At 45.0% G+C, this 21,925-nt stretch overlaps 1 protein-coding gene across 2 annotated transcripts; it reads left to right on the forward strand.

Annotated features, from left to right (window-relative positions):
• Nucleotides 1-9,564: 9,564 nt before the first annotated feature.
• LOC110987914 (long-chain fatty acid transport protein 6-like) lies at nucleotides 9,565-21,866 on the forward strand. 2 transcript variants are annotated; one of them, XM_022251074.2, is made up of 9 exons: nucleotides 9,569-10,567; nucleotides 12,175-12,393; nucleotides 13,977-14,135; nucleotides 14,928-15,049; nucleotides 16,965-17,165; nucleotides 18,766-18,859; nucleotides 19,519-19,720; nucleotides 19,953-20,050; nucleotides 20,361-21,866. In XM_022251074.2, the coding sequence occupies exons 1-9, from the start codon at nucleotides 10,063-10,065 to the stop codon at nucleotides 20,666-20,668; spliced, it is 1,908 nt and encodes a 635-aa protein (XP_022106766.2). In that variant the 5' UTR covers nucleotides 9,569-10,062; the 3' UTR covers nucleotides 20,669-21,866. The 2 variants fall into 2 exon arrangements, with proteins under 2 accessions (XP_086992947.1, XP_022106766.2); XM_087136821.1 differs by lacking the exon at nucleotides 16,965-17,165 and having other exon boundaries at nucleotides 9,565-10,567.
• The last annotated feature ends 59 nt before the right edge of the window (nucleotides 21,867-21,925 follow it).

The raw sequence follows: 21,925 nt of genomic DNA on the forward strand, positions 1-21,925 counted from the left end.
AAATTCTGAAAACATCCAGTGGGAGACCAAGATCAACTGAAGACCGAGACAAGGGGTCCAAGACCAACACCAATGTGTTCGAGGCGCAAGACCACGTTTAAAATAGTCTCCAGGCTGGTCTCTCGAGAGCAAAACCAGTTTTTACGACTATACAATAATGGTTTTATGAGGGTCTGCATTTTACGCTTTATCTGAGATTGATATGCAACTGTAATAGGGACAAATTTACTACTTCTTTTCCTGGGTCTAAATACTATAAATAAGTGGTGTTCCCCGCGTATATTACGGTTTTCCCTACACAATGCCCCTGGGCAAAAGCGCCCCTAAGGTAAGTTTGGCTCCAGTTTACTTTGTATCCTCCATTACATGATACTAAGAAATGTGGCCCCCTCCGGTTTAGCATGCTACCAGTAGATAGATTCTTGAGCAGATAGGCAGTGAGGATCAAGGTAACATTGATTAATTTTTCCTAAGCCCAACCCTGCCTTCTGATGGTCTGCTGAATCGTTTTGACACTGCATATAAACTCTGCTAAAAATACTCTTTAAAAAAAATAGGGTTTTTTCCCCCGAATTTGTTGTTTTACACGCTTTACTTCTCAGCATAGCACTTGATCCTTTTTGTTCAGCTGGTTGAGATTTTTAAGCAGAGTTTGAATAGAGTCTCTTTTTTTTCATCTTTGGCGAGTAAAATTTATTTTTTTTGTCTGCGAAAAATCCACTTTTCGTTCTGCACTAAGCTTCTTTTTGTTTCTGCGCAGTTGTTTTTTAAATGAATGGCGATCCTATCAATTTGAACATGGTTATTAGTATTGTTGCGTTCCCTAAATATCAAGTCGATGGTAGCGTGGACTTCATTAGTGTCTACGGGATGTGATATTTGGGGTCAACAATTTATTAAAGGGTGGACGTGAAACAAGGGGGTTGGGTGACAGTCAAACTGTATGGTTGGTTTATTGCTCTCACTTCTCTTCATCAAAGTTCAATGTGGATTTGAAGAAGGTGTAGCTTAACATAATACAACACACAAAAGGCAAAGTTATAGAGAGGCGAAGTTGTATATGAGTGTAACTAAACTACGGTTTGGCAGGACCATTGGAAATGCAAGTCAGACGGAGTGGGTACGGTACGTGTGTGTAGCATCGCACAGCTAGGCTACACTCATCAGGCCGGGCCATGGTGGGAGCTGTCCCGGACCACCATGGTGACCAGCATGGGCTGGACGGGGCCAGCGCCGGTATGTACCGACCGCACTGCCGCTCAGACCGCAATGTGTTGAGCGCAATGATAAGATCGCCGCACTGTGTACCATTGGCTCAGCGTAGAGACGGGGAGGACTGGGCTAGTTAGCAGGACAAGGGTGGCGAGGGACACGGGGGTGTCTCGCCCGGCAATCGGTTCGGACGTAACGGTGACGGGCCGCTATGACTCTCGCTAGCATCCTGGGCTAATTCGTGCCGCTCTCCCATCGGTCCAAGCTAAGCTAGCTGGCCATTCATATGGTTACATTTCTTCGCCATAAGAATGGTTACTATCGCACTTCTCTCGGTAAGGGTCCAACCGCCGTACTACGTTAGGTTCCGCTCTCGCTGAACAGCTTAACCAATGAAAATCTTCTATCTCAAAGGGTCACATGACTTCCTGCTAGAGTCGTGTGCAAGAATCTCAGTGTCGTGTGTAACAATGTAAAATACAGAATAAGAAGTCACGTGTACAAAGTGTAGAGCCGGGTGCGTGAAAGTTCTTATCCGGTCATCTGTGGCGAATGATTGACAGTTATAAAGTCTGAGGTTTCTGAACATTAGCATTTCAGGGAACCTTACCACGCCCAACCACGCGGCCACATGGAGGGGAATTTCGACATGCTAAAACCGAGCAGAGAAAACACAAGGATAAAGGAGTGACGGACCAAGCGATCACGCCAGAGTACAGCATGAATAACTTCATACAAAATTAGCGTCTCTGCTACATGTCCATAATGCATAGCTGAGCTAAATAAGAGACCCTGAGAAATGCAAGGACCGAGAACGAGTAAAACTAGGGGGCGCTGGAATTCCACGATTTGCGGGTGCGCAACACTATTCCCCCTCGAGTTTTTACAACGTCCTCGTTGGGATTTCAAAATTCATGGTGACAGACAACTAAGATGGAAAGCTTGCGGTAAACATCATGCAATATCTCTTTTTTGAGTCTGTGTGGTTCTGATAAGAACCGGAGAGGCTCAACGTTTCGGACAGTGTGCTCTGTCCGTCGTCAGGAGACTGAATGATACCACATCAGGATCAGGATCAGGATTCACCGTTCCACCTGACTACACAGCAGGATCCGTCACACTCCAGTACCTCCAACCAGCATATAAGCCCCACTCCCTGTCGGCAACTCTTCAGTCTCCTGACGACGGACAGAGCACACTGTCCGAAACGTTGAGCCTCTCCTGTTCTTATCAGAACCACACAGACTCAAAAAAGAGATATTGCATGATGTTTACCGCAAGCTTTCCATCCTAACGTCCTCGTTGTAAACGAAGGAAATAGAGTTCTTGTTCAAAAAGAGACTGTCAGGTTGCTCGCATAGGTCACAGTTTTTGAGCAAAGTCTTTTGCAGGTCTCTCATCCATTTGGGGATGTCATCATCGCTGTAATACCGCTTCAGCCGATCATGGTGAATGACTTTGGCTTTTCCGCGTTGCTTAAGTCTGATCTCAAAAAGGAGATCACTAAGTGTTCGTGGAACAATGCAAGGTCCTTTCCACTTTGCGTGTTTGAGTTTTGGCGACAATCCCGGGGTTTTTGTACTGTCGCGCATGTACACAAAATCACCAACTCGGTAGTTTTGTTGGGCAACACGCGGATCATGGTCCTTTTTCTGGCGCTTGCTGACTTGTCCAAATGTTCACGAACTAGGCGATGAATTTTCTCCATTCGATGTTTCAATGAGATGACATAGTCGCATTGGTCTCGTGGTGCTTCATTGTTGGTTGGCCCACCGAGCACCAAGTTGATTGCAGTATGGGTTTCTCGACCGAACACGAGCATGTTTGGGGTGTATCCGGTCGTTTCATGCTGTTTGCCTCAGTAAGCTGAAGTCAGGAGAGGGAGGTGAACATCCCAATTGCGTTGGTCATCGTCAACGTAGGCTGAAATCATGTCAAGTAGCACTTGATTAAAACGTTCAGCTTGGCCATTTGATGAGGGATGATAGGGGGAAGTTCTCGTTTTGTGGATCTCGAGAAGTTTGCAGACTTGCTGAAACAATTTGGATTCATAAGTTCGCCCTTGATCAGAATGGATATCGAGTGGGGCACCAAATCTGGAGATGAAATCGTAGACCAAACGATGAGCAGCTGTCTCTGCTGTTTGATCTGGTATGGGGTATGCCTCCATCCATTTAGTGAACTGGTCACCGACAAGGAGAATATACTTGTTCCCTCTGACGGTTTCAGGGAGAGGGCCCAAGATATCGGTGACAAGTCTGTCCATTGGCGCACCTACTCGGTAGTCTTCAAGGGGAGCTCGCGGGGTGAGGTGTGACCGCTTGCGAGCGCCACATGTAGCACATTTTCGGATCCACTCGCGCACTGACTCCTTCAACTTATACCAGTAAAACTGGCGTTTTGTCTTAGCTACAGTCTTCTTGATTCCAAGATGAGCAGATGTGACGGCATTGTGTGTTGCTTTGAGAAGAGCATTCTGCAGTTCCTGTGGAACAACCAGTTGTAGATACGACTGGGTTTTATCAGATGTCACCCATCGTTTGCACAGGACGCCGTCTTTGAGCACAAGTTGTTGCCATAACAACCAGAGGTTTCTAGTGGCTGGACTCTTGCTTGCAATTCTGTCTTTGCTCGGCCTTTGGGATCTGCTCTTTGAAGTGCAGCAATTTCCTCTGTGGTGTAGCCGCAGACCCAAGATGTAGCCCTTCCGGCGCGGGGACCGACAGGGGAGCTCAAAGGGGCATGAGCGCTCGTGACCTCGTCATCTTTGTCGTCTTGCTGTCCAGTTGGATTTAACTGTTCTGTAAGTTGCTCCCCGGCACCTAAACCGGCATTGGCATCCGTGTTGGGGATGCAGGGCACGTTACAGTTCAACTCTTTGCCATGTGGATTAGAGGATTCAGTAGCAGGTTTAGTTCGGTTCGAGGGCCGTACAACCCGAATGGTGGTGGGCATATTGGCTTGCCCGGGAGTTTCTCCAGTTGAGGCTGTGTTTACAAAACGGCTGTCAAGAACTCTTTCCTTGCAGTCGCCGGTGAACATATTGCACGAGCGTCAAATAATTTCACCTAGGTTGCGAACACGGCCGAGTAGGAGTGTTACCACTGTTGCCATCAGCACGAGGACTGTCACAAGGGACACGGGTGTGGCTGATTTGGGGGTTACGTCATTCGATGGTGACTCGTGTGAGTTATGAGTAAGGGTACTCAGAGGAGGTGGAACCTCAGCAGAAGTAGTGTACACTTTTCTGGTTGATAGGGGGATCACGTCGTCGACTTTATGAAAATCGGACCACAACTCACTTTTTGCGACACACTTGTCGCAACCACCACACGGCAGATCAGCGAGGATTGATGTCCCGTCATAGCACGGGCAATCGTCGGGGTCGCACGGCACCCTAGAGAGGGCATCTGCGTTGCCATGCTTCTTCCCCGCACGATGTTCGATCTTAAAGTCAAACTGGGCCAGGATCTCCAGCCATCGCGCCATTTGGTCCACTGGGTCCCTGAAGGACATTATCCACCTCAGAGCACTGTGATCAGTCCGGATCAGGAACTGTCTTCCAAGCAAATAGTGCCTGAAGTACTGAACAAAAGTCATAATGGCGAGTAGTTCTCTTCTGGTAGTACAGTATCGCCGTTGTGTTTTCGTCAGGGATCGGCTAGCATATGCTATCGGTCTTTCTTCTTCTCGTTGCGTCTGGTCACACCACTGAAGTTGTGACAGGGTTGCCCCGATGCCGGTATCAGAGGCATCGGTGTCGATGATGAAAAGTCCATCGTTGTTGGGATAAGACATTATTTCATCACAGGTCAATGCGGCCTTTAAAGAGTCAAAAGCCGTCTGACAGTCAGGGGTCCTTTTAAACGTCTGTCCGGCCTCTAACAGACGGTTTAAGGGGCTTGCTATCGTGGCAAACTTGGCGATAAACCGACGATAGTATGAGCACAGTCTAAGAAAAGAGCGGACGTCTGTGATGTTTTCGGTAGTGGCCAGTTCTGGACCGCAGAAACCTTGCTGGAGTCCGGCTTCACACCATCTTGGGTGATGATGTGGCTAAGAAAGAGAACTTCCTCACGGAATAGCTCACACTTACTTGGCTTGAGTTTGAGTCCAGCCCTGCCAAGTCGCAACAAAACTTCATCAAGTCGTTGTATGTGTTCTTGGAATGTGGAGGATAGAATGATGATGTCGTCCAGATATATCAGAAGCGTTTTCCACTGCAGGCCTTTCAGTACAAGCTCCATGCAGCGCTCAAACGTGCTGGGCGCGTTACAAAGTCCAAATGGCATTGTTACGTATTCATACAGGCCAGTCCGGGTCACAAACGCTGTTTTCGGACGATCTGCCTCTTTCACCTCAATTTGCCAGTATCCGGACTGCAAATCGAGCGTGCTGAAGATTTTAGCCCCGCTGAGGCAATCTAGACAGTCATCAACACGGGGTAAGGGGTACGCATCACGACGCGTCACATTGTTCAATTTGCGATAGTCGACACACAGGCGGGTTGTACCGTCCTTAATTTTTCTGCACGAAGACCATTGGCGATGCCCAAGGGGATGTCGACTCTCTGATGACACCTGCCTTGAGCTGACTCTCGAGAACTTTCTCCTCCTCGCCCTGAAATGCCTTGGGAGGACGGCGGGGAGGCTGGCGTATGGGGCGAGCATCGCCGGTGTCAATAGCGTGTTGCACTACTGATGTTCTGCCCAAGTCCTCCGGGGACTTGGCAAAGCTGTTTTCGTGTTTGGATAACAGTTCGCGCAATGTCTTCTGCTGCTGAGGGGGCAAATTCTCGCAGCTCCGGTCATACAGAGAATTAAGATCTCCCGACCCTTGACTAGAAGATGCAGGAGAGTCAGGAGCGACAGGGACGTGTAAGTGGACTGCAAGTGTAGGCTGGTGTGCACGGACTCTACACGCACGCATCACGCGGAAAGCGTAATCCTCCTCGTTGTTCTCATGCTCGGCTATGAGTTCTATCTCATCAATCTCATGCAGGTATCCAAGCGCCGTACCCGCTTGGAGCTCAACGTCCTCGGGTGACGTGTGCATGAGTCTGACAGGTATGCCGATATCTTTGCGGCTGGGGTCAACAGGGAACTGCCGACCACGAGACATTGCGTTCGACTTTCGCTTGGTGCCGGTTCTACAACTGCAAAGTTTGTGCCAAGTTTTTGATCGTCGGCGACACCTTCCGCTATCCACTCACTGCATGCGGGAATGACGGTGGTCTCTTTCAGTGCGATCTTCACGGCACATGGAGGAGTGCCTTTGATCGTCCACTTGAACCAGTTACCGGCAATTCGTATGCCGCCTCGTGCTTCTAACACGCAGTCATAGAAATAAAGGAAATCATAGCCGAGAATTCCTTCGTCTCCAATGGGAGCAACATAAGCGTCCCACTGGAAACATTGCTGTCCAATGGCCAAGTCGATTGTGGCCACGCCTTGGATGGCAATATGTTCATTGTTCGGAGTCTGTAGTTTCAAGGGCTCGCGAGGGGGCTGAAGATCAGGTCGCTTTTCGTCAGGAATTCTGTTGAAAAGTTCTGACGAAACTACAGTCACTGCTGCGCCTGTGTCGACTAAGAGTTCGGTCTCTGCACCGTTGATTCGCACCTGCAAAAATGCAGATATGCCACGGAATGGCTGTCGGGCCATTCTGATTATATGTTCAGAGGGTGGGACCGTTACCAGGCAGGACGGCACGGTCCCAGTTAGTTTTCCGACTTAGGCTGAATGGCGACAGCCTCCTTGGCTGCCAGCTCAGGGCACATGTTTGCGAAGTGGCCTGGTTCACCACACTTGAAGCAAGTGGAGTCAGATTTGCTTTTAGCATCGTTTCTGTCAGTAGGTTTGGATCCAGCTTTTGGCTTTTGGCCAGACCCATTTCCTTGGATCAACTTGACTATGCCATTTAATCGGCGATCAAGGTTGTCAGAAAACTGCTTCATCTGCCTCTACGAGACGAACTCCTGTTTTGCCGTCGCCTCAGTGGTTGAAGCCGCTCCTTCGTGCTTTTCGGCAGGTTGAACAGCGTGAACGCGAAGGGAAGTTTTCCTGGTGGAGAGATTTTCACGCAGACTGGTGTAGTTTTCAACGGCTGTTCTGGCCTCCTCCCGTGTTTGGGGGTTTGTCATGCCGATCGCTACGGTGGTTTGTTGATCGGGGAGCCCCTTCAAGAAATGTCGTAGGGCAATACTCTCTCTCGTGTCAGCATCGGCTGTAGGGTATCCTCGCATGACAAGGCGGCGGATGTCCGCCACATATTCAGTCAGACTGTCTTTTAGGGACAGTTTCTTGGCTTCAAGTAGAGTGAGCCATGCGTTCTGGGTTCTCCTTTCTGCGAATCGGCTTTCCAACGCTGAAATGAGTTTATCAAAGTCATTGACAATGGAGGAGTCGAATTGTAAAAAAATGAACTCGGCAGCCTTGCCTTTGAGGCTGCTCATGAGACGAAATTTCTTCTCCTCCATTGACCATTCACAGGCCTTTGCGAGGGCCATGAAAGGTCGAATGAAACCTTCCCATGCCCCAGTTCCATTAAATTCACCCTGCCTGGGTAAAGGGACTTCAAAGTTTTTACTGGATTTGTCCATTTTATTAACCGGTACTGAGGATTCAAGGGGCTCAGAGTCTTTCACAGGGGAAAGTGTGGCGGTGGATGTGAGACTGGGTTGCGCTGGGGAGTGAGTCGCTCAGCAGATTCGGTGACTTCTCCGGCTGGGACTGGGGTGTAGAGGGCGCACTCGACTGCGTCAGTGCGGTGACCCGTTGCTCTGCTTCCGCAGCCCGCTTCTCTGCCTGGTCAAGTCGCTGCCTGAGAGTTTCCAGCTGGTCCGTGTGGTCGGCCAGGGTGACTGGCTCGAGGGATAGGTCAAGGTCATCTTCCGCAGCCGAAGCTTTCAACCGCCGCGATTTTCTGTATTTCTTCGGCATGGTCACTATACTGTACATGCAGGCTGCACGTACACTGAGTTCTGTGGTAGTTCAGAGAGTTCACGAAGGAGTGGTTGCTATAGTAACTTGGGCATAAGAGTAACCGCAGTCGCACAGTTTCGTGTACTGGTACATGTACACATGCGTATGACTCGCGTTCAAGCTACTTGGTGTCGTATCTTCCTTGAACAAAGCTAAATTCGAGCAGTAAGTGTGGTCGAGTAGTATTACATGTGCTACAGTATACTGACGTACTAAGTTTATATCCCACCGCTGCCGCCAGTGTTGCGTTCCCTAAATATCAAGTCGATGGTAGCATGGACTTCATTAGTGTCTACAGGATGTGATATTTGGGGGTCAACAATTTATTAATTAAAAGGTGGACGTGAAACAAAGGGGTTTGGGTGACAGTCAAACTGTATGGTTGGTTTGTTGCTCTCACTTCTCTTCATCAAAGTTCAATGTGGGTTTGAAAAAGGTGTAGCTTAACATAATACAACACACAAAAAGCAAATTTATAGAGAGGCGAAGTTGTATACGAGTGTAACTAAACTGCAGTTTGGCAGGACCATTGGAAATGCAAGTCAGAAGAAGTGGGTTACGGTACCTGTGCGTAGCATCGCACAGCTAGGCTACACTCGCCGGGCCGTGGTGGGAGCTGTCCCGGACCACCACGGTGACTAGCATGGGCTGGACGGGGCCAGCGCCGGTATGTACCGACCGCACTGCCGCTCAGACCGCAATGTGTTGAGCGCAATGATAAGATAGCCGCACTGTGTACCATTGGCTCAGCGTAGAGACAGGGAGGGCGGGGGCTAGTCAGCAAGACAAGGGTGACGAGGGACACGGGGGTGTCTCTCCCGCCAATCGGTTCGGACATAGCGGTGACGGGCCGCTACGACTCTCACTAACACCCTGGGCTAATTCGTACCGCTCTCGCATCGGTCCAAGCTAAGCTAGCTGGCCATTCATATGGTTACATTTGTTTGTCATAAGAATGGTTACTATCGCACTTCTCTCGGTAAGGGTCCAACCGCCGCACTACGTTAGGTTCCGCCCTCGCAATAAGGGTTTGGTCCGCCGCACCTGACCGACGAGCTAAGGAAAATCTGAACTATTTATAGGATTTTAGAGGCTTAGGAATTAATAAAATATGAGCGTCGCTGAACAGCTCAACCAATGAAAATCTTCCATCTCAAAGGGTCACATGACTTCCTGCTAGAGTCGTGCGCAAGAATCTATGTGCCGTGTGTAAAAAGGTAAAATACAGAATAAGAAGTCACGTGAATAAAGTGTAGAGCCGGGTGCATGAAAGTGCTTACCCGGTCATCTGTGGCGAATGATTGACAGTTATAAAGTCTGAGGTTTCTGAACATTAGCATTTCAGGGAACCTTACCACGCCCCACCACGCAGCCACATGAGGGGAATTTCGACATGCTAAAACCGAGCAGAGAAAACACAAGGATAAAGGAGTGAAGGATCACGCCATCACGCCAGTACAGCATGAATAACTTAATGCAAAATTAGCGTCTCTTCTACATGTCCATAACGCATAGCTGAGCTAAATAAGAGACCATGAGAAATGCAAGGACCGAGAACGAGTAAAACTAGGGGGCGCTGGAATTCCACGATTTGCGGGTGCGCAACAGTATTTTGTAACCGTCCTACCATTTTCCTCGGTTACACAAATGTGACCTTGGCTGGATTTAACCTTGCCCTCACCATGGCTTGATTTACCTATGTCCTCAAAACAGCAGTGAGATCATAGTACACAGATAAATATATCTCACCACATGGGTCCCGTGTTGTTGACCCAATAACAACCCTAAAGGCGCGATAAATATTGCAGCGCAGGATCCTTTTTTCTCATTTGCTTTGAGTGCCTGGGTTTCGAGTGCTAAAAAAAGCATGCCTCTCCCCGTTGGCAGTAAAGTGGCTGGGGTGACGGCAGTGGCAACCCTTACAGGGCTACCGCTGGCAACTGTGACCTTCCTTCGCCTCAAGTACGGTCCTACCGTTTTCGAGGACCTTGCTGCTGTTCGGCAAAGATGGCGTGTCCAGAAATTACTGTCCACGCTACAACAGAAGAACACCAAACTCGTCGATTTCTTCGAGGAACACGCCAAGCAGACACCAGAGAAGGTGTTCATCTTGTACCAAGACGAGCTGCACACTTACGGAGAAGTGGACAAAGAGGCCAACAAACTGGCTCGATTTGTGAAGGGAACTAAGGCCGTGATGTGCTTGGACACTGTAGGGATATTCATAATGAACGAGCCCAGTTTCATTATCTCCTGGTTGGCCTTCAACAAGCTCGGCCTGCGGATTGCTCTTCTGAACTATCACCTGAGAGGTGATGCACTCCTCCATTGTATCAAAGCTTGTAATGTGAAAGCGATTGCCTGTGGTGAAGGTATGTGAATATCCTGTCAAGAACCAGGATATAGCCCCAGTTATTGGTGGGAAATGTTAGGACCAGTTTGCTATAATTATTACCAACAATTGCATAAACGTATGGTCTCATTTGCGGGGAAACTTGGGTTCAGGTTTTCTGATTGGGTAGGGGGCCTTCTCATTTTATTCGTGGCTATATGATCAAAGAAAGATCGTGTTTAACGCTCCCTTCCCCTAACCGCACAGTCCCGGATCTTGACCAACTTTATCGGGAAAGGGGGTCATTAGTACGGAAAAGGTTTTGCTTTACTCATTCAAAGGAACTTAGTGGAAGTATTGACATTTGGGGGAATATTTAGGACACGATTTAAAGCGTTTCTCAAGGTTCTTGCAAAGCATCGACAGTTTGAGTTGTGTTTGGTGTAACCAAGCCATTCCAGCAATATGGCAGATCCGCCATATTGCTACCAACTGAGACCACTAGAATTAACTAATCAGATTTTTTGGTTGATTTTGTTTTAAATGAGTTGACACCCCGGAAGCAGTCATTCTCAAGATGCTTTTCTGTCTTGTTTCAAAACAGGAGGGTTTATACCTTACACCTGCCAAAATGTTATCAAGGTTTCTCAAGACAGCCCTTTTTAAAAATTCAGTGTTGTGCAGACAAGATCGTGATAGACTGACGCGTCTGTGCCCCTTTTGACCTTTGCCTGGCCTGTGCTTGGCCCTGTTATATCAACTCTTGCATTTAAATTAAACAAAGATACATTTTATCTGTGTTTGTTTTTCTTTTTACTTCCTGTCTTTTTACCTTGTAATAGATTATTAACCTGTCCTTGTGGAGTTGGTTGTCTTTAACCCTAAGAGAGCCGGGTTATTTTGGCCTATCTCCCAGGCCAGCTGGGGGCGGATTCCGCTCCCCCTGAGAACTCGGCTGTCCCATGCTCGATGTTTATGAAACTCAGCATGCACGTAGAAATACTCCATATCATTAATAAATAAGTTTGAGCTCCGTCAGCTTTATGGTTTTGTTGTTACAGTCATTTGACTTCAAGGTTACATGCGCACGAGCCTGCGTGCATTGAGCACCGCAGGGGAAAGTATACATCTATTGGCTGACCTGTCCTGGAAAACATGCGCGCTGGGCAGGAACGGTATGTTCGATCAAAGTTTCACAGAATTGGTGTTCAAATGACCACAAAGACTTGCACTCTAAAAATTTCTAAAGGCCCAACTCCTGAAATAATACAATGTGGCGATATTAGAAAAAAAAAAGTCGAAAAGGCCGATGCCGTCCCCAGCTCTTTTAGGGCTAAATGATGTTTATTTTATTTCGTTTAGGATGTAATTCAATTCATGTTATCATTATTTTTATATTTCAAAATTGACTGCTTCAGCCTTTCGGCTGCGAAAGTCTTTTTCCAATATTCCAATATTTTCAAATTTATAATATTATAACAAGTAAATTGGAAAAAGAAAAATATGCATGTGCACATCACAACGGGGTGACACTCTAGTTTCGAAATAAAAGATTCGTCTTTCCTCTTCTATCTCCAAGATCCTATCTGTAAATAGACAGGTAACTAGGAGCTCACGTTCTATTTCTCATCTTCTTATCTGATAAAGATCAAGGTTTGATGGACTCCATAGAGACTATCCTGCAGGAACTGCAGATGCTTGGCGTCCGAGTATGGATCATTGGAAACCGGGAGAAACGGAACATTCCTGAGGGGATGGTCCGTGTTCAGACGTGGAACGAGCGCAGCGATCCCATACCGCTGAGTGAACGCGAGGGCATGTCTTACTTTGACGACGCGCAGTACATCTTCACTTCAGGAACGACGGGTAGGTTTACTGTAACAATTTCCCCAATATCGTTGGTGCCGATATGCTATCGTTTTCTCTTGCTAAACCTCGGGGAGCTTTTCCCACAGTGACACTAGTTTGTGAAATTCGGGTTTACGCCAAGATTTCCCATTGAAGTGCTTAAATCCAAACTTCACAGATGTAGTTATATTGAGTGTCCTTAAATGCACGGCAATATACGCTCATTAGTATAAAAAGTGCCCCCTCAGTTTCATTTCAAAAAGGAGATTGTTTGACCGAAAGAATAGGGAGATTGCGGAAATGTGGTCCAGGATCAACTCCCTAGGTTTAGGGGCTTCCATCCGAGGGCAGAAGTAATAAAATTACAGATGGAAAACGGTCCTCAGTGCCCGTGAAAGTATTATCTTGGGAACTATCACTTTTTGAGGAATATGGTTGTTTTGCCTGAATAAAAGTAATTGGCTAGCCCTGCCCACCACAGAGTGAAAAGAAATGGAAAGATGAGGGCGAAGACAACAAATTTAAGAAGCTCTTCAGTACTGTCGGCTTATATGTTACTGAGCCCTGAACTTTGTTGAGTTTGTACTGTTTTCAATGGGGCAAAAATTAATTCACTGAACCCACGAGCGCCTTGGCTACAGGCCAACAGTGTCCACGAAAGGGGAAATGCCAGTATCATATTCCACAGTAATATTTCAGACATTTCTGACAAACTGAGCGAGATTGTTCATCTTCCATTTTCGATTTGCTTCAAACCAGATACTACATGTATACGCTGCCCTCAATCTTACATCTTTGCTAGGTTTGTAGGAAATTCAGTGGTCTTAGCGATTGCTTATAGATTTGGGCCCCGTTTGTAACATTACTTATTAAATTACAAACACACACACACAGACAAAACAGGTAAGCTTGTAGTTACAAGTTTGTGTAGCCTGAAACCAGCATGGTATGTTAAATTAAAATATAAGTGTTAATTGCCCAAAACACAGAAATACGTGTACGAATGAATGGAATTAAGAATATGTATTTAACAAAGAGATCTTTTATTTCTTTTTAAAAGCTGACAGAGTATTTAAATTTTTAGGTGAACCTGATAATGAATTCCACAACTTGGGTCCCTCATATTTAACAGTTCTTGGGGTAAGGAGAGTACGGGTTTACGTTGGAGGTGAAAGTGAGAGGCTTGACGAGTGAAATAAGTATGTAGGTTAAGATTACGAATGAATATTGCCTGAACAAAAGAAGGTAAGGTATTTGTAGTAAACTGGCACATGAGAGACCCAAGTTGGTGGTAATATATATCCTTAATTTTAAGAGTCCTCATCTGAGCAAATAGAAGGTCTGCATGAGCACGATAATCAGCAGAGCAAATTATGCGAAGAGCCCTTTTCTGTAGAAGTAATAGTCTGTTAAGACTATTTGATGAGCATTGTCCCAAGATAAGACTTGGTGTACTATAATTCAGGTATGATAAAATGAAAGTATTATATAAAGATAATAAGACTGGAAAAGGGAGAACATGTTTAATTTTACATATGACCCCAATGACCCCAATTGAAGCCGTTATTGTGTTGAAGTCTCATACTACATTGCTCTTGTAGGTCTTCCTAAACCAGCGAAGATACCTCATTATCGCCAAGTCCGGAGTTCCTTCATACACCATTCGCTTGGACTGACTAAGAATGACGTCATGTACACTCCTCTGCCTCTCTACCACAGCGCAGCCTTATTAGTGGGACTCCCTAATCTCATACGAGTTGGTAAGCGTCGTGATAAAAATCAGTACCAACACAGTGCCGGTATTTGTGTCAGCATTGCCGTTGTCATAATTCTACGGCCCACAGTCACAACTCAATAAGCATTTCATCACCACCACCATCATCCTCATTATCACGTGCCATATTCTACCAAAGTCTTGGCGACCACTCTCCTCAATTCTGATTGGTCTGCTGTAGCCAATGTAGCGTTGGCACTGTCCATTCATGTTGTCCGTCCATGATGTTCTCTGTTTACCTCTGGAGCGGTTGTTATTATGTTTTCCTTCCTTATAATCACTGCCAACAAATTATAGCTCCTAGTTGTCCCAGCTCGCCAGTTATCATATATAACTGCAGTGGCCACTAACAACTTCCTCTGTTTGGGAAAGGTGAAATTCCCATGACATCGTTTACTTGTATCCGTCAACCCAAACCACGGATTAATCAGTCTATGACTTGAAGTTGCTTTGGAAATGTACCTTGGAGGCATTGGAAGAGCCTGTATTTTGGTAACAAGATACCATTTTCTGGGAGATTCCTTTACAGATGACAAAACATTTAGACAGTCAGTTCAACACGAATTCCCATTTTATCCCACCAACACCTTAGACCCAGATACACCGCTGTTTTATGAGGGTTTTAATGCATTCTCCAGTCTTTCCAAGACAGTGATGTAGAGCTATAGGCTAATACATAATGTCATGTAGATTTCTAAGTTACATGATTCATTTCGTATCGAGGGTTTCCCTTCCTTGTTGGATCCCTTTTCCAAGTATTTCAATCTTTGTCTTTCAGGGGGCACCGTAGCTCTGACTAGCTTCTCAGTTCGGAAATTTTGGGATGAGGTCCGCAGATACCGCGCCACGGTGATCCAGTACATCGGGGAGACTTGCCGTTACCTCCTCGCACAGCCACCGGTAAAAATGCCCTCAGTGTAACACCATCAGCGGAAAGTTGGATGTTATATGCTTGTCATTCCTCTGGTCTCCCGAATTTAAATATTACTAATTACTTTCAATTTGATCTGGTTACAGGAACTGTAGCATGGCTCAGTTGTTTTAATTAAAAAAAACCGCAGAAACCATGTCTCTTCTGTAAGAGCCGTGGTTATAGTCTGTGAGTATGAACTCGACGTTTCGATGAAGATGCTCTGGCCGTCCTCAGGAGATATGCCCCTCTCATCCGGCTATTTCAAGTTCCAAGGCAAGTTCCTTGGGCAAACGGCAGTGACCTCCATGGAGTCACCTATATGTACATCCCAAGTCCTAGCCGACATCTCCATTGAAGAGTATCATAATTCCCTTCTCACTGCCGACTTCAGAACCAGCCTCTGGTTGCGACACGTGGATGACACATTCATCCTCTGGCCTCGTGGTCAAGATACTTTTCAAGGGTTGCTGGACTGCCTCAACTAGCAACACCCCTCAATAATGTTCACCATGGAATGAGAACAAGAACCAGCTGTCTGTCCTCGATGTCATCCGCATCCATCGCATACCCGAGACCTCCACCACAGATCCTTCCATCACCCCGCTATTAAGTCTATCAGTCAATTGCACCAATGTCTAACAAGTCTGCGAGATCTGTGACAAGGAGTCCCTCTAACAAAAACTCTGGCACATCAAGATTGTTTTTCATCAAAACTGATACTACCTTAGCCAGATCAACTTCTCCAAGCGCCCTCAATCCCAGGATGTTAGTGATTCCTATGCTCAAAGTCCTACCCGTCCCCTCGCAGTTAGGGGTTCTATGCCCCCACCACCCCCCCGGCTTTAGGGTCACCTATACCCGAAGCCAAGTTCCCGGTGCCACGGTGTATCTTCTTTACTTAGACCCAGACTTTTACCACATCCAACGTATTCTACGCTCAGCAAATGAGTTGTATCCGAGTCGGACGTTGGGTTCCTCTACACAAGAAGTCCACACAACGCTTGACGCCACCCCCCCCCCCCCCGGAACAGCATCCAGCATCCACCCCGTCATCGCTCCAGTAACCAGCGATGGATTCAGTATCCACCACTCCGCGAGCCAGTAACCACAGGCCGAACCTGCATTAGCACGCTCTCTCACATATGCATCACCAATTCCACACCATAAGGCAGGACTCACTCCTCTCTGGCATATCTCCTGAGGGCGACAACAGCATCCTGGTCGAAATGTCAAGTATACAATTACTGGTTCTTCTCAGAACCACCATTCTATAAGAAACTGATTTCACTCGGTGCACCCAAAAACTTTTTATCTTGGTCTAATCCTCCACCATACAAAGTTTGAAATTTTGCTTTAATTTAAGCTGGATTTCATTACTATCTCCCACTACTTTACAACTCTACAGCTTTCAAAGCATCTCTCCAGAGCTTGCGGTTTTTCATCTCTTGGACCTCGCTGAGAATACTTTTTTTAAATGGCACAAAGCCAAATTAATAATTGAAATCCATTCGTTGCCTCATTGTATCTCTTTTTGACTCTACTATGCAGTCATAAGCCCGAAACAGTGAAACTGGGACCTGTCATTGCTATAAATCCAGTCCATAGACATTTAACATGGGGCAGCCATCTTAATTTTCTAAAAATGAAAATGATGTAACCAAACTCAGACTGATAGAGAAAAAAGTTTGTATCCTTTTATCAATGCGTACAGTTGTATTACTTTTATAATTTGTTACACGGGGGCAAGACAAAACTGGCGGTATTATGATAAAGTTCCATAGTTAAAACCACTTGCATCAGAATTTATTTTGCCATGTGACGTCGACGCACTGACAGTTTCTGCCATTCCCAGAAAAAAAGACTTTCTAATATAAGACTTTTTGCCCTTTTTTATATGAATAGTGCCCCAATGATGGCAAGTACACTCACAAAATACGCTACGCTATCGGCAATGGTATGAGGCCCGATGTATGGGTAGCATTTCAAAAGCGATTCAACATCGGCCACATTGCTGAATTGTACGGTGCCACCGAATTGCCATTTATCATCGTCAACATGGACGGCAAAGTGGGAAGCGCTGGGAGATACCATGGTATTCTCAGGGTGGGTTTTTTTTGTCTTCATTTCATAACGGTTGTTCCTCGTGTTTCACCACAGTAATTCGTCACCTACAGCACGAATGAGTACGCTCATTTGCGTGCATTTTAGATAACCAATTTATCGTTTTTGCTAACTGGCACCTGGTACGGTACGGCAGTGTATTGCTGCCAATGCGATAAAATATTTATCATCTCGTTTAATTTTTTGGCGTCGGTAGTGATATGCTTCCGTACATTTGAATCAAATTCACGCAAATTCTTTCAAAGCATTTTGCAGCTAGTTTTGGTGTCAGTTCTTGAAAACCAAATATCAGTCTATTTCACATTGTAGTACATGATGTAAGCATGCATTACCAGATGTTAATAACGCAGTTTTCATGAACTGTGTAACAACCACTTGGGGGTCAGTGTCAGTTCGTGGTGTGGGTGACTCATTGTTCGAAAGAGAGCCGACCCCTTTAAACTTTTCGAGAATTTGAGATTACAGTTGTGCCCCCGAAAAAGAAGTTATGTCACTATTATTGTTCAAATACATAATATTTTTCGAAGTGAGGCTATACCTCTAATTAAAGCAAAATATTCAGGTTAGATCCGATTTTAAAGTATTCGAAATATAAAGTGGATTTGGGGATCAAGGTCCAATACAGCGGTCCTCTGAGTATAGGGTACAGGCAACCTTGTTTCCATGGGTACGATCTTGCTGCGCCATGTTGGTTCCCACCTTGTCTTCCGCGATATTAAAATTAAGGATGGAAGGCACACGCAGCCCATGGAGGTTGGGGCTGCAAGTTATATTGGCATAGGGGCACCTCTGCTTTTCTCCTTTCGAACAGGCAGAAATGAGGATCGAACGTTTTGACAATAACCGTTAACTCTCCTTTTTTGCTTTTTTTATGTATGGCCGAGAAGTGGCCATCTGCTTTTTTGCCTGCCAAGGGCCGTAAAGGGGGTTGTGAACCTCAGGTTATGACCATATCCTTTCTTGGGGATTGAAGACGTATAAACCAATAATTACACTCCATCTTATCTTTTATAATGAAAGATTCATGTTTCCTTGGCCCAAGCAAGCTTGTTGTGTCTATTGTATGACAGCTATAAAACTGTATTTCCTCTGAGATGCTATTTTCTCTGCCTCATAGGTCCGCAGAACGCATGCTTTAATTGGTTTCTATACGTCTTCACTCCCCAGAACGGAAATGGTCGTATCCCAGAGGTTCATGACCCATCCACGGCCCATTGAGGACAATTGAAGTTGAATTCACGGTTGTCGTCAAAACGTTCAATCCACTTTCCTGCTTGTTTGACAGGTAAAAAGCAGCTGACCACTTTTCGGCCGCCATAAAACTACTTTTGTAGTAACAAACAGAAAAGCAGAAAAGTGGAAAAATGCATTTCAATAAAATGGTCATTCTGCTTTTGAGGTACCACAAAAAGTAGAAAAATCAAAAATTGCATGTTACAAGACGTAACATCTGCTTTTCTACTATTCTGATATCAGAAAAGCAGATGGCCACTTTTCGTCCTCCTTAATGGTATACTGAATAACATTTTGTTAGAGCGCCCATTTCCATGTGCATTAACTAGAAACGTACCTCTCTCTTCAGGCGCTGACCGACTCCTTCGTTATCGTAGAGTGTGACATAGAGACAGCTCAACCACTTCGTGGTCCAGATGGCAAATGCATTCTCATGCCTCCAGGTATTAAGCTGCCCCTTCACTTCTTGATTCGGTTACTGTCTAGATATCTGCATTTATTTGGGAAAGTTGAATTCTCAAAGTTGGTCGATCCATGGCAACAAACAGTGTAATAAACTGGGTCTCCCAGAAAAAAACAGATGAGGACAGGGGTTAATATGCCCAAACCATGAGATATGATTATAATGTATAAGGATCTCCGAAAAGAAGAAGCAGTATTCTTTCTAATGAAACCTTGATGGTATCCCTCCTGTCATGCATGACTGAACACCATTGTCTCGAATATGGGCCATCCGAACTCAGTTGTAACACTTTGGATATACTTGCTCTGCAGCAGAAAATTTCATTTCACGAGATAATTAACCTATACTCTTCCTCCTCCGGAAAAAAACCTCTCAATTGTGTTATATCACAGACCGATAGTCCTATGGATTTTTTTGTGAAAAACACTTGACTCCATATCCCCTACAGTGTACCAGGGGCAGATCCAGTTTTACGGGAGGGGTCAAGCCCCTTGTCAGATATTTTTTATGTCTGAATGTTGCTGATAGATGGGTGGACAGTTAATGCGTTATTGTTTCTACTTTGCTCTATTTCTTGGATCTGAGAGTGTTTGTTTTTAACACAGAGCTATGATATTTTTGTTACCATCGTTTTGCCAGGGGAAACTGGTCTTATGCTTGTTCGTCTGGATAATAGTACAATGCGCTTCGACGGATACCTTGGTGACAGGTCATTAACCGAAAAGAAACTGGTTCGAAATGTGACGAAAGATGGCGACTCGTTCATCAACACTGGCGATCTGATGGTACACGACAAGGATGGTTACCTGTATTTTAAAGATCGACTTGGAGACACGTTCAGGTAATTTTGAATACTAATTGTAAGTTCGGCGGTTCGATACAATTATATGTAATACCCTTCGAGTTTGCACTTGAATGAATAAGTTCCACTTACCATGGAATAGAACTTCTAATTTTGCAGTGCAGCCGTGTTGTGTGTTGGGGCGAATAATTCGATGACACGTGATCAACTTTTCGTATACACATTTAAGTGTGAATTGACGAACTGATACATTTTCCTTATTTCTAATTAGATGGAAAGGCGAGAATGTTGCAACGACAGAAGTAGCTCATATGCTAAACCAGTACTCAGGTGTACAAGAGGCTAACGTGTATGGCGTACGGGTCCCAGGTATGATCGACATGATGTAACATTGTTTTCAAGATGTTCACTGGTGCATTTATGTATTTAGCGGCAATAAATAAGATTGAATATGACGTTTTGCTTCAGTAGAGCAGTAAGTTTATTTATATTTGTATTTGGTATTTTCAGGGCAAATCAAGCTGGTACGAAGTTTGCAGTGTTTTTAAACACTATAATGAGTTTATTGTGTACTTAAACTCTTGTTTAAAGATCATTTGAAGTGTTTTTGGGCCATTTTAATCTAGTCTGAAGTGATTGCTAATCTTCCTATTTTGTTACTCTGTCACTGGAAATGAAGGTCACGACGGCAGAGCAGGAATGGCCGCGATCGTTTTCAGAAAGACACGTCACCTTGACCCCAAGGCCCTCTACGACCATGTGGTCAGGTCACTGCCGCTCTACGCATGTCCAAAGTTTCTGCGAATTATGGAAGAGATGAACATCACGGATACATTCAAGCAGAAGAAGACAGACCTCGCCCGAGAGGGATTTGACCCCAATGTGATATCAGACCCTCTCTTTTTCATGGATGAGGAGAAAAAGACTTACGCACCCTTGGACGATGAGGCCGTGCAAAAAATTGTCGTAGGAAAAGCCAGGCTATGATATGCATTTTGAATACGTAATAATATTTCGCTGTGGAAGCAATGGTTGCTCTACTCCTGCACTGTCACGTCAAAATAGAATACATTGTACATGTATATCCATTTCTAAGCCGATGTCCAAAACTGGGATTTTCTCCTAAACGACTGTCACGTTTTTATTTCATCCATTTAAGAATCGGGCCTTCGTCCCCTTCAAAGTACGTGTAGCGGTTTCGACTCCTTAAAAACTTGATGTAGCCGGAGTGAATTTTTCTGCAACTTTGTAATCTTTTTCAATGAATGAAAACTGTGTTCTACTCCTATTTGGTTAAATGCACAAACACCTTTTAAACAATTTATTACCCATGCTTTCCAGAACATACGTGAGGGCGCTGTTGCTGTGCCATCCACGGAAGACATGCAATGGCATAGGTTTTTCTGCAAACATTTTGAACCCAGAATTTACTGACTGAAAACGTTTTAAAGAAATGTATTGATGCTCACGTTTTGCTATGCACATAAAAATAAACAAAACAGCTAAGGCTTTCTTCCTGGGATGACGTCTTAGTTTTGCTGATGAATATGCAAGTTACAGTAGCATGAAAACCAAAAAGGCAGTAAAATACCCTTTGAAACAACTTGAAAAAAGGGTGAACGGGTTAAATTAAAACAAATTAATTGCAGCAAACCTCTAAGAAAGAAAACAGATGCTGTGTAAGTTTTGACGTAATTTTAGCTTACTGTAAGTTAAGTGTTATGCCCTCATCGATTGTCGAGCCGTTCAAACTTTTTGAACCGTTGATCAAAATTTTGCATGATCGTGATACTTATTTCAAGATTAGAGGGAAAGTTCCACCGTATTGTCTCAGAATTTAATATCTATTTCTCCAAGACTGTACTTTGTCTCATGCTTGTTTTATTGTAGTCTTCTAACTGTCACAGTACCTCCTGTCTTCAAATCTACAAACTTTTGCATGACTAACTGGGTAAGGAACACAATAGTGGGCGAGGCACGATGGCTTCAACACCGAAAACCTTTGGTATAGCATAATCCATTATATAAACAGGTAACGAATTTTATAAATCATAGTTCTTAAAACTCCATTCTCCAATCCAATCAAAATTTTATTTTAATCTCAAACATGCCTTTCTAAGTGCTATTTAAGAGGTGGAAATATGAATAAAAATCTGATCGGTTCGCGAACGGACTGTGACCCGGATTTTCCAGAGCAAACACAAATGCCCCGCTTTTTGTTTGGAAGTTTCCATTAGCAGCTCA

The sequence above is a fragment of the Acanthaster planci genome, linkage group LG05 (assembly GCF_054643075.1).
Source record: "Acanthaster planci isolate LZ-2023a linkage group LG05, COTS_SCS, whole genome shotgun sequence".
NCBI classification, from domain to species: domain Eukaryota; kingdom Metazoa; phylum Echinodermata; class Asteroidea; order Valvatida; family Acanthasteridae; genus Acanthaster; species Acanthaster planci.

Excerpts from the sequence above, each read along its gene's own strand:
- LOC110987914 (XM_022251074.2), top strand. The coding sequence starts at position 10,063 with ATGCCTCTCCCCGTTGGCAGTAAAGTGGCTGGGGTGACGGCAGTGGCA. Across the intron at positions 10,568-12,174 it reads AGCGATTGCCTGTGGTGAAG|ATCAAGGTTTGATGGACTCC; the intron begins GTATGTGAATAT and ends TATCTGATAAAG. Across the intron at positions 18,860-19,518 it reads ATGCATTCTCATGCCTCCAG|GGGAAACTGGTCTTATGCTT; the intron begins GTATTAAGCTGC and ends TCGTTTTGCCAG.